The sequence below is a fragment of the Salmo salar genome, chromosome ssa07, assembly GCF_905237065.1.
Source record: "Salmo salar chromosome ssa07, Ssal_v3.1, whole genome shotgun sequence".
Lineage (NCBI taxonomy): Eukaryota > Metazoa > Chordata > Actinopteri > Salmoniformes > Salmonidae > Salmo > Salmo salar.
The window spans coordinates 50,348,085-50,361,388 of record NC_059448.1 but is presented as its reverse complement, the minus strand read 5'-3'; the positions used below and the strand labels follow the sequence as shown (position 1 = coordinate 50,361,388).

The 13,304-nt window shown below is 46.5% G+C and overlaps 1 protein-coding gene across 1 annotated transcript in view; it reads right to left on the bottom strand.

Annotated features, from left to right (window-relative positions):
* The window catches only part of anks1b (ankyrin repeat and sterile alpha motif domain containing 1B), a 323,994-nt gene that overhangs the window by 115,239 nt on the left and 195,451 nt on the right, over positions 1 to 13,304 (bottom strand). Inside the window, 1 exon segment of the mRNA XM_045722208.1 lies at positions 12,492 to 12,681. Coding sequence (XP_045578164.1) covers positions 12,492 to 12,681 — 190 coding nt within the window.

Here is a 13,304-nt window from a genome sequence, read left to right as displayed (position 1 = left end):
ATGGGTAACAGTTGATCTAGAAACAGTAGAAAGAACAGCGGAGGTGAACAGAGGTAAAGGAAAAACGATCCACACACGTAGGGAGGAGAGGAGAAAACTACTGTTCAGCCCGGAATCAAAAATGATCCATCCATATAAACACAGCATGAGTCAGATGGAGGAGAGAGAGACCTCAACTTGGATAGACAAATCTCTCTCTCTTTATTCTGTCGTCTGTGTGTGTGTCTTACCTCAGGTCACCACCTGCTTCACATACTGACTCACACTACTGAAATATGCTTACAAGTGCACACCCAGTCTTACAAGTGCACACCCAGTCTTACAAGTGCACACCCAGTCTTACAAGTGCACACCCAGTCTTACAAGTGCATACCCAGTCTTACAAGTGCATACCCAGTCACACAAGTACACACACAGTCTACAAGTACACACACAACAGGACCTGATAGTGCTCCTGTTGCACCACACAGCATACCTGCATACCTCTCGGTACATGCATAGGCGCACACACACACACACACACACACACACACACACACACACACACACACACAGGCGTAGTCTTCCTGTTGACAGTTAACCACGGTAACGTATGTGTATTAATGTGTGTGTAAGTTCTCGCGCATACGTGTGTGTGTGTGTGAGAGATACAGACAACTGCAGGCTCTTACTGTAATGTATTTACAATTCCAGAAACGGAGTTAAACCACCACATAATGGCCTTCTCTTCGATGACCCTCCCTCCCACCCACAACAATATTATTCTACCACTCTTACAGGAAAGAGAGAGAGAGGATGAAAAGGGATGATGAAAAAAAGGCGAGAGAATGCCCTTTTCTCCTCACTCTTCCTGTCCTGCCCTCTTCCCTCGCTTTTCTCCTCTCCCTTCCTGTCCTGCCCTCTTCCCTCGCTTTTCTCCTCTCTCTTCCTGTCCTGCCCTCTTCCCTCGCTTTTCTCCTCACTCTTCCTGTCCTGCCCTCTTCCCTCGCTTTTCTCCTCTCTCTTCCTGTCCTGCCCTCTTCCCTCGCTTTTCTCCTCACTCTTCCTGTCCTGCCCTCTTCCCTCGCTTTTCTCCTCTCTCTTCCTGTCCTGCCCTCTTCCCTCGCTTTTCTCCTCACTCTTCCTGTCCTGCCCTCTTCCCTCGCTTTTCTCCTCTCTCTTCCTGTCCTGCCCTCTTCCCTCGCTTTTCTCCTCACTCTTCCTGTTCTGCCCTCTTCCCTCGCTTTTCTCCTCACTCTTCCTGTCCTGCCCTCTTCCCTCGCTTTTCTCCTCTCTCTTCCTGTTCTGCCCTCTTCCCTCACCTTTTCTCTTCCGTCCTGGGCAGGAGCGATTGCACGCCCCCGCCCCAGCGGGATTAAAGAGGACACGTTTAATTGCTTGTTAACAAATGTTTACTGCGCCGTACTGAGCAGTCACCCGTTTCCTGCCAAGTATAGACCTCCATTACTCTGAGGCTGCTGTCGGAGCGACACTGGGCTGGAAGGAGGGAGAGACAGAGAGAGACAGGAGGGAGAGACAGAGAGAGACAGGAGGGAGAGACAGAGAGAGACAGGAGGGAGAGACAGAGAGAGACAGGAGGGAGAGACAGAGAGAGACAGGAGGGAGAGACAGAGAGAGAAAGGAGGGAGAGACAGAGAGAAAGGAGGGAGAGACAGAGAGAAAGGAGGGAGAGACAGAGAGAGACAGGAGGGAGAGAAAGGAGGGAGAGAGAGAGAGAAAGGAGGGAGAGAAAGGAGGGAGAGAAAGGAGGGAGAGACAGGAGGGAGAGACAGGAGGGAGAGACAGGAGGGAGAGACAGAGAGAGACAGGAGGGAGAGACAGAGAGAGACAGGAGGGAGAGAGAGAGAGACAGGAGGGAGAGACAGAGAGAGACAGGAGGGAGAGACAGAGAGAGACAGGAGGGAGAGACAGAGAGAGACAGGAGGGAGAGACAGAGAGAGACAGGAGGGAGAGAGAGAGAGAGACAGGAGGGAGAGAGAGAGAGACAGGAGGGAGAGACAGAGAGAGACAGGAGGGAGAGACAGAGAGAGACAGGAGGGAGAGACAGAGAGAGACAGGAGGGAGAGACAGAGAGAGACAGGAGGGAGAGACAGAGAGAGACAGGAGGGAGAAAATGATGGGGGAACTAAGTGACAGACAGATCACTGATCAAATGATCTCAAAGGTTTTTTCAAAAGACATTTTCTCAACAACAAAAATCAACACAATATGAGTTCTGTCAGTCCATAGAGAAAACCCCAGACATGCATGCACATACCGGTAGACATGCACACGCTCAATTTCATTACATTTCTAATACATTGGGGTGTTATCCTGTCTAAGGGGGGGGGAACAATATCTGATACAATCTTGTTTATTTTTATATCTTGGGCGCGGTGACTCGTTGAGCTTATTAAAAACTACAGAGCAATATCAGACGTGTCTATCATCCTTTAGATGAAAGAGGCCTGCCTGGCTGCTGTATGAATTATGATTTGCTTTGTGCTGCTGCAGCCTTACGCTAGGCTAATGGTGCTAGGCTAATGGTGCTAGGCTAAAGGCGCTAGGCTAAAGGCGCTAGGTTAATGGTGCTAGGCTAATGCTACACTAACAAGCTAGTTGATGTAAAAATCTCTTCTAAGTGAGAGACTTCTGCTAATGTAGCAGGAATTCCTTGGTCTTATCTGAGCTCTGAGGCTTTTGTTAGCGCCCAGAGCTAGTGCCTTAGCTAGAAACATTAAAAAGCCATAACCTAGCCTGCAACAAAGTTTTAGCGTTACATGCTAAAAGCAATACATATCTTCCATTTAAAGTGCTAGCGTCTCGCTAACAGGTGTAAACAGGTCTTCCATAGCAGCACCAGTGTCAGGGATTTCGTCGTCGTCAGACGATATGGCGAAATCATCGTCGGAAAAGGAGGACCAATATGCAGCAGAATTGTGTTGGCTCATCTTGGACATTTATTAGACTCAAAATGAACATACAAAATAACAAAACGAACTCACGATATAGACAGTCTTCTCAGGCTCACATACGCTAGACAAGAAACAATCTCCCACCAATGACAAACACAAACACACCCTAATATATGGGACTCTCAATCAAAGGCAAAGAGAAAACACCTGCCTTCAATTGAGAGTCCCAACCCCAATTAATTAACCATAGAAACACACTCACTAGACTCCACATAGAAATACATAAACATAGACCATAAACCAAAAACCCGGAAATACTAAATCAAACGCCCTTTTACCAAAACACCACCCCGAACCACATAAAACAAATATCCTCTGCCACGTCCTGACCAAACTACAATGACAATTAACCCTTATACTGGCCAGGACGTGACAGTACCCCCCCTAAAGGTGCTAACCCCGGAAGCACCTCAAGAAAAACAAAAACCCCAAACAACAACAAAAATCCCCCTAAAGTAAAGGGAGGGAAGGGAGGGTGGCTGCCGTCACCGACGGCACTTGTGCTGCACCCCCCCTCCCCAACCCACCTATGCAGGTGGTGGTTCAGGCTCCGGCCTATTGTCCTCCAGAGTGCCGACCCCCATCAGCCTCGGACCGTAGGCAGACTCCCCTTGCTCTGGATCCTGGGCAGACCTCCTCATCTCCACCCTGTATACAGACTCATTAATTGAACAGTTAATCATTTTAAGTTCTGGATTGTCAGGCTTACTCAGTTCAGGGTTGCTGCTCGACTCCCTTGGTTCTTCGTAATCGGCAGACTCTGGGCCGATGGGCCACTCTGGCCGCTCTGGCGTCTCCGGGCAGTCTGGCGTCTCCGGGCAGTCTGGCCGCTCTGGCGTCTCCGGGCAGTCTGGCCGCTCTGGCGACTCCTGACTGACGGGCGGCTCTGGCGACTCCTGACTGACGGGCGGCTCTGGCGACTCCTGACTGACGGGCGGCTCTGGCGACTCCTGACTGACGGGCGGCTCTGGCGACTCCTGACTGACGGGCGGCTCTGGCGACTCCTGACTGACGGGCGGCTCTGGCGACTCCTGACTGACGGGCGGCTCTGGCGACTCCTGACTGACGGGCGGCCCTGGTGACGTCAGACTAGGATGACGCACTTGAAGCCTGGTGCATGGTGCTGGTACTGGACGTACCAGACTGGGAACACGTACCTCCAGGCTAGTGCGGGGAGCGGGAACAGGACGAGTCGGACTGGGCTGACGCACTTCCGGGTCCGCACGAGAGACAGGAACTGGAAACACCGGGCTATGGAGGCGCACAGGCGGTCTTGATCTTACCTCCTGCACAACCCGTCCTGGCTGGATGGAACTAGTAGCCCTGTACGAGCGGGGTGCTTGTACAGGGCAGACTGGGCTGTGCAGGGGCCTGATGGTAGCCGTGCGTAGAGCGGGAGTTGGTTAGCCTGGTCCTCGGAGGCGTACCGGCGACCAGATGCGCTGCGCAGGCATCCTCCTACCAGGCTGGATGCCCACTCTAGCACGGCACCTGCGAGGGGCTGGAATAACGCGCACCGGACTGTGCGTGCGTATGGGTGAGTTAGTGCGCTCTTCAGCGAAACATGACGCCCTCCACCTCATACGCTCCTCCATATAACCACGGGTAGCTGGCTTCTGGCTCTTCCTTGGCCTAGCCAAACTACCCGTGTGCCCCCCCCCAAAAAAATTCTTGGGGGTGCCTCTCGTGCTTCAACGCCAGTCGTGTTCCTCGGAAACGTTCCCGGTCCTTACCAGCCATTCTCCATGGGCCCTCTCCGGCCATAACTTGCTCCCATGTCCATCTATCCCGTTTGTCCAATTCAAAATCCCTCTGCTCCTTCCTCTGCTGCTTGGTCCTGGTTTGGTGGGAGATTCTGTCAGGGATTTCGTCGTCGTCAGACGATATGGCGAAATCATCGTCGGAAAAGGAGGACCAATATGCAGCAGAATTGTGTTGGCTCATCTTGGACATTTATTAGACTCAAAATGAACATACAAAATAACAAAACGAACTCACGATATAGACAGTCTTCTCAGGCTCACATACGCTAGACAAGAAACAATCTCCCACCAATGACAAACACAAACACACCCTAATATATGGGACTCTCAATCAAAGGCAAAGAGAAAACACCTGCCTTCAATTGAGAGTCCCAACCCCAATTAATCAACCATAGAAACACACTCACTAGACTCCACATAGAAATACATAAACATAGACCATAAACCAAAAACACGGAAATACTAAATCAAACGCCCTTTTACCAAAACACCACCCCGAACCACATAAAACAAATACCCTCTGCCACGTCCTGACCAAACTACAATGACAATTAACCCTTATACTGGCCAGGACGTGACAACCAGTCACCTCAGGGGGGAGAAGAAAGATGAAAGTAGATGCTTGTTGTTGTGTAGGCTACATTCTTTCATGTGTGATAGCAATGAGAATCAATCTAGACTACCTAGACCGAAAGGGGAACCACAGGGACTGTGAGGAGATATTGAATTCACACTTTCATTTTTACTCTATGTATGCTACGATATCACCACGGCAACCAGTTTATCTCCCACTGGCAGTGGGTAACCCGTTTGTATATATAATACATACACAGTGAGGGGAAAAAGTATTTGATCCCCTGCTGATTTTGTATGTTTGCCCACTGACAAAGAAATGATCAGTCTATCATTTTAATGGTAGGTTTATTTGAACAGTGAGAGACAGAATAACAACAAAAAAATCCAGAAGAACGCATGTCAAAAATGTTATAAATTGATTAGCATTTTAATGAGGGAAATAAGTATTTGACCCCTCTGCAAAACATGACTTAGCGGCAAAACCCTTGTTGGCAGAGGTCAGACGTTTCTTGTAGTTGGCCACCAGGTTTGCACACATCTCAGGAGGGATTTTGTCCCACTCCTTTTTGCAGATCTTTCCAAAATTGGGGGGGGTACTGTCACGTCCTGACCAGTAAAGGGGTCATTTGTCATTGCAGTATGGTCAGGGAGTGTTATTTTTGTGTGTTTTGGGGTTGGTTTATTTATAGGGGATTTGTTCTAGTTTTCATTTTCTATGTTCGTTTTCTATGTGTGGCCGAGTATGGTTTCCAATCAGAGGCAGGTGTCTTCGTTGTCTCTGATTGGAAACCATACTTAGGCAGCCCTTTTTTCCTTTGGGTTTGTGGGTGGTTGTTTTCGGTATAGCCTATGTGCCTTACGGAACTGTTTTGTCATTTGTTCATTTTGTTTGAGTGTTCTCTCGAAATAAAGTAAGAAGATGAGCACTATACCCGCTGCGCCTTGGTCTGTCCCTTACAACGCATATGACACAGTGTCTGGTGGAAAGCAGTCTAAAACAAGTTTTGCCTGCTCTTAGCTCCATTCCGTTTCATCCGGAAAACTCCCCCATTGTTAATGATTACAATCATACCCATAACATGAAGCAGCCACCACTATGCTTGAAAATATGGAGCATTTTTGCAGTATTACTTAATGCTTTGTTGCAAACAAGATGCATGTTTTGGAATATTTTTATTCTGTAAAGGCTTCCTTCTTTTCACTCTGTCAATTATGTTAGTATTGTGGAGTAACTACAATGTTGTTGATCCATCCTCAGTTCTCCTAACACAGCCATTAAACTCTAACTGTTTTAAAGTCACCATTGGCCTCATTGTGAAATCCCTGAGCGGTTTCCTTCCTCTCAGGCAACTGAGTTAGGATGGACGCCTCTATCTTTGCAGTGACTGGGTATATTGATACACCCCCAAAGTGTAATTAATAACATGCTTAAAGGGATATTCAATTTCTGCTTTTTTTTTTTATTTTGACCCATTTACCAATAGGTGCCTTTCTTTGCGAGGCATTGGAAAACCTCCTTGGTCTTTGTGGTAGAATCTGGGTTTGAAATTCACTGCTTGACTGAGGGACCTTACAGATAGTATGTGTGGGGTACAGAGCTGAGGTAGACATTCACAAATCATGTTAAACTCTATTATTGTACAGAGTGAGTCCTGAACGTATTTAGGCTTACCATAACAAAGCTATTTATTTTTCATTCATTTGGAAAAATCAAGGGGTGTGAATACTTTCTGAAGACCCTGTACATGCCTATGGGAATGTGTGTGTGCCCTGGGTTCTGTGCAGTGCCTTCCTATTGGTGGTTTAAAGGTTATCAGTGGAGTCTCTTAATGACACTGCTGGGCACTCCAATGTTCATTAAGCGTTCAATTAAACCATCCACTGACAGTGCCTCAGGGGGAGACAGAGAGCTACGTGTACCACAACATCATTGAGGAATGTCGGGCCGTCACTGATGGACTGCCATTCTATTCTCCATAAGTTGGTTTTAATATTTTCTACCTTAACCTGCCCTGTCCGGCCGTACATTGTTTTGTTCTATACTATTGCATGTGTTCTATACATATCTACTCAAATATATTTGAGTTAGTGCAGTTCGACGAATGTTGTTTTTCTCTTCAAGATCTTTGCCATACGTTGGTTAGCATAGAAAACCTCTAGCTTTGCCTGATGGTTTGAGATGTGTGAAGGGGTTAAATGTCCTCTGTGGAAAAGTTCCATTCCTCTCTACTCTACTGAACTGCCCTCTATTCTGTTCTCCTGTCAGAGGCTCTAGACATGAGTCACCATAACCTGCAGTCAGTCAGTCCATAAAGAGACCTCAGAGGAAGATTACAGAGAGACAAAGAGAGAGAACGACAGAGGAGTCCTCTTTTGTTCCTCAATACATGTGGGAGAGAAAGATAGAGGGAGAAGAGACCCATTAGGCAAAAACTGGTTGACTCAACGCTGTTTCCACGTCATTTCAACAAACAAAATTCAATGTGATGACATTGAATCAATGTGGAAAACTGATTGGATTTGCAAAGAGGCATCAAAGTAAGGGAACTTTCTCTTTTTTTCACCTAACTTTTAACCTAAATCCAATGACATGGTGAATTTTTCTTGTTGATTTCACGTGTAATTCACGTTAGTTGACAACTCAACCAAATGTAAATCAAAATGAGATGTTGAAATGAGGGGCAGACAGGCAGGTCAGTTAGTAATCAGTCTAGGAATGGATGAATCCATACATCAGCCCCAAATACACACACATGCTATAGACCAATCAGAACCCTGCTTACTGCAATTACAAAATCATGGACAGAGCAGAAAACGGTGCGGGAAGCGCAGCTTGACAAAACAAACGTTTCTTTAGAGAGAAGGTGTGATCAAAAAGGGTCCGGTTCTCTTTAATAAAACTCTTCATTAGAATCTCAGTGGGAGATAACGGCACTGCTTTATTACTGCCTTCACGCTAGCTGGGGGCTCTCTCTTCCTTGGTGCTCACTCACATCCACAGAATTCACACCCATCTTCCTCGTTGAGATACGCCCCCATTGGAGAAAGCCAATAGCGTCAGTCTTGGTCAGATTTTCATTCTGCTGATGTTATTGTCTGTTGTGTGTGATGATGTCATCTTGTAAAGTGTACCTTTAACTGACTGCCTCATTCAAAGGAGGTGTACACTGTGTGATTTTCTACACCTAGCCACACTGCAGCCAGAGGTAGAGTGCGGTGACAATTGGAGGAGCAGTCATATAATTGAATATAAGTGAGGACAATCAAAGTCCTATAAAACACTGGTCTATTCCGGTCTGTTCAGAACATGGTGTACAGGCCAAGATGGAGGAGTCACTCATCTACATGCACAAACACACATACTCGTTGGTACAAACACACACACGCACAGAGGATAAAAGAGCCACAATGGACCAAAGGGATTGATGGTGTGTGTCCAGGATTAATGGCGGTCTTTGGAGTCCCTGTTGCCCCTGTGAGTTCTTATACTTATTTGTCCTGTTTCGCTGCATGTACAACTGGGTAACCTGTACGAGTGCGAGGTGTGAAATGGAAATGTGTTTTTTGCATATCCCAACTACCCCCGAGACACCCTCGGAGTGGGGCCACGGCCATGTGTGTCTGTGCTTATGTGTGTGGTTGCTGAATTTGTGTGTGTGTGTGTGTGTGTGTGTGTGTGTGTGTGTGTGTGTGTGTGTGTGTGTGCACAGATTTGTAAAAGTGCATTCTCTTGGAATCAATCAAGGCTACTGAGACAAAGATGTCCTTGAGACAAGGCGGAGGTAGGTCTTGTTTCTGGATGGGGCCATAGGCTTTCACTTATTCAATGATGTCTGATTAACTCAAGGAAGGGCGTAAGAAAGGAAGGAAGGGCATAAGAAAGGAAGGAAGGAATCTTTAAGAAAGAAGGAGGGGCAGTTTTAGGTATTCTAAAATAAGACAGCAATCAACCACACCACTGTAGACTTCATATTTACATTACAGCACTTCCTGTGTACACAGTTGATTTACATCCTGTTTACCTGACATTGTGGTGAAAAAAGGAGAAGTAAATGAAGTTTAAGACCACTGCTGTACAGTATGTTACTGTTGTTCTTCTGTCAAAAGAAAACAAATCCAAGCTTACACAGGAAAGCGCGCACACACACACACACACTAAGGCTGCTGCAGTCACCTGCTGCTGGAGTGGTACTGCAGTGTTGACATGCCAGAGGGAACATCTCTGCCTACCATAGCAAAACTAGCAAAATGTTACATAAAGGTTCTTCTGAAACATCCACTCTACCACCTACAGATGCTAATGCTACTCCCGCTATAAATAACTAGCTTTCTGCCGCCCACCCACGCAGGTGGCTTACACCAACCCTGTAGCAGAGGGGACGTTGTGTAAATGTTTGGTCAGTGTTGATCCAGCGTTGAGCCGCTGTTTGGCTAGCACAGGAGAGCTTTTGGAAAATGAGAGAAGGATGGAGGCAGGAAGGTAGGAAGGTGACCTTTTATGGTTGGGCGGGAAAATGTATTTACTTCTATCTCACTCTGGCTTTCTCTCTCCCCCCTCCCCCCCTCATCTGCTGTAGTTTGTATCTCTTTTTCTCACAATCTCTCTCCTCATACTCCCTCTTTTTTCACTCCCTCTCTCCTCTTCGATAATGCCCACCCCTCTCTCTCGCTCCCCCGATCTCTCCCCATCTCTCGCTCTCCACTTGATGTATCCAGCTGTAAATGTTTCAGCCTCATGTGCTTGCTGTTGCCACGGCAACAACACAAGGGACCTTATAAAGCTAATAAGTAGAGAGCAGGAGGGGAGAGGAGGAAAACTTAAAAAAGAGCGCATAAAAAAATAAGTAAAATGGGCGCAGATCTATTCCTGGAGTTGGACCTGGGGGCTGTTTACGGATAGAGGGATGCTGGCGAAAGAGAGGAAGAGTGAGAGCGAGAGGCAGAGAGAGAGAGAGAGATAGACAGTTGTTTCTCTGGTGGCGCGTTGTGATGTATCAGATTTGATGTGCCAGCCATGTTTGCTTGTGTCTGTTGAGAATAGTGGAAATGGAGTGTGTGCGTACGCGTGTTTTCACATTCTTGTGTGTGTGCGAGTGTATGTGACTGTATCTGTGGTTATAAAAGGTTGCTTATATTTGTCCTGCTTAAAGCTGGGCAAGCTGACCAAATTCACATAGAAATGTTAGTTATAGATCTGTCATTCTCATTGAATGGGGCGGCAGGTAGCCTAGTGGTTAGAGTGTTGGGCCAGTAACCGAAAGGTTGCTAGATCGAATCCCCGAGCTGACAAGGTAAAAATCTGTCATTCTGCCCATGAACAAGGCAGTTAACTCACTGTTCCCCGGTAGGCCATTATTGTAAATAAGAATTTGTTCTTAACTGACTTGCCTCGTTAAATAAAGGTTCAATAAAAAATAAATAAACAAAATTGAATGCAAGTCTAAGAAGTTGGTTGATCTGTTCTATTTCTATGCTTCCCATTCATAAGTTTTACTTTTGTGTGAAAGGTTTTGTAAAACAGCTGCAAACAAACTGAAAATACAATATTGTTGGTTATTGAAAAGATATTTCACAGTGGTTTACGGATTCTCTACACCCTCTCAAAATTGCTTGTTTTGTCACATAAACGGGTATTAGGTGAACTATTAGAATTTTTGCAACCAGGATATGACGGAGCGATATCTGTATATTGCACCTTTAACTGCATGTACAACTGGGTAACCTGCACGAGTGTGGGGTGTGAAATGGAAAGGTCCCCTGAGACACCATGGGAGAGTGGGGTCACAGCCAGGGATGTGCAGCTAGCCTCTGATCTGCTTCTTCATAAATAACCAAATGAGATGTGATACACACACACGCCTGACAATCACCTCTGTTTCACATACAAAAAGATAAACACATACTTGATCATGGTCTCTCTCTCTCTCACTATGAATACAACTATGGAGAAAGAGAAGGACATATTGTTCTCCTCTCTTCTACTCTCTCCTCTAGTCACCTCTCCTTATCTCTCCCCCTGTCTCCTCTCTGCTGAGGTGTGGGTGGGTGACAGCCACGTCACCTGGTAATCATCACTGCGACACACAGGAAATAGACAGTAAAACCACACACACAGGCTAGACGCCTTTGCCCACGGCCGGGGAGGGGGGTGTTAGGTGTCTGTGTGTGTGTGTGTGTGTGTGTGTGTGTGTGTGTGTGTGTGTGTGTGTGTGTGTGTGTGTTGCAAGACTTACAGTAGGTCCTTAGAAGTGGGAGTGTCTTGATTCTATTGATAACTAATTATTACACCTGAGGATGGTCTATTAAACTCCATGGCAATTTTGAATACTTGTTTCTGATTGGCTTGAAGCGCATTCTAGAGCGTGCATTATTTCCCTATAACGCACAGTATACAGTATTTGCACGGTAGAATTCAATGGCTATAGATCATTCTTACATGTTCTATGTTTGAGCTGCTATTGAAAGCAACATCACACATACATACACACGCGCACATACTTACAGACACGCAAACACACACACACACTCACCGATGCACGCACGCAGCACAGCACTGTTTGTGTACAGTAGATGTGAAATGACTGGACAGGTCTAAACAATAACATTACATTCCCACCCGTTGGAGGGCAAGGTGAGGTTGGTTCAACATTTCTTACATCTTTCCATTCCTCTCAGATCTACAAGAACATCTACAAGAGGTGGATAGAGGGTAGAGGTCGGCTTGACTTTGGATGACACCCACGTAAGGTGGTAGGACCAGAGAATGATATTGGATGAAGAACGACACTGATCCAGACCTTATCTACAGAGTTACCTCTGGCTGATTTCAGGTGTCACAAAAGCCAGACAGACTCAATCTATCGCCGAGGTGTCATCCCTCCCTCGCCCTTCAAGGTCTCCGTGAATGAGGACGCCAGAGAGAAAAATTAAAAAAAGCCTAGAGGTAAAATGCGGAGGAAGGTGAAATAAAGACTAGAAAATTGTTTCCAGATGGAAACTTCCAGATCCACTACACGCAAAAGGAAGAGGAAGGAAGAAGATAGATTAAAAATCTCCAGGGAAAAGACAATTTCATAGGGGCTAATTGGCTGTTTCCAGTATTTGTCCAATTAAAAGCTTCAAAAGCTATATAAATGGAGCTGACATGATCCCTCATTCTCTACAAGTCATGCTATGTCCAGAATCTGTCCCTGGGTACCTGTGAGGGGGCAGTCGTCGTTGGAGCCAGGTGAGTCCTGGGTGGGGCTGACTGGTGGGCTGGCAGGGGGGCTGGTGCTGAAGCTGGCGTAGCCCAGGGACGAGCTCACCTCAGAGGGATCACAGCTGTGGTTGACTGGCCTCTGGTTCTGGACATCCAGGGAGGAGGAGAGGGAGGTCCGCTGTTTGGGCTGAAGGGGGAGATGGAGAGGGCGAGAGAGGAGAACAAGAAGCAATGTTAGCAGATGTGGCTAAGCATTGTGATTGTGTGTGTAACCTTTGCCACATAAGAATTCAGTACCGTGCTGCGATTCACTGGAGTGACGCTGAGAATTCCAATATGTTTTTTGTTCAATATAGAGGGATATGTGAAAGTACCCCGTGAGCTGTGCACTGGAGGAGCAGGACTCTTGGAAAAGAACACAGGAATTATTAAGTGAGGATTATCTCCACTTCCTCTCACATCATCACACAAGTCCAGGTCTCATGACACACTCATTAGCCTGTGTGTGTGTGTGTGTGTGTGTGTGTGTGTGTGTGTGTGTGTGTGTGTGCGCGCGCATTCTAGTTATATTTCAAGGAGTATTTGCATGACTTCACGATAACTGTACAACACCTACATGCGCGTGCGCTCGCACACATACACACACACACACATTAAACACATTTGGAATTCCAGAGACGGAAAACAAATGTAGTGAGAGAGTGAAAGCTGTAATGCAGACATAGATACAGACACTTTACATAACAGACCATTTACAGCCAGTAGAATAACTACTGCTGCTGTAGATTACTGTTCACACACACATCTTAT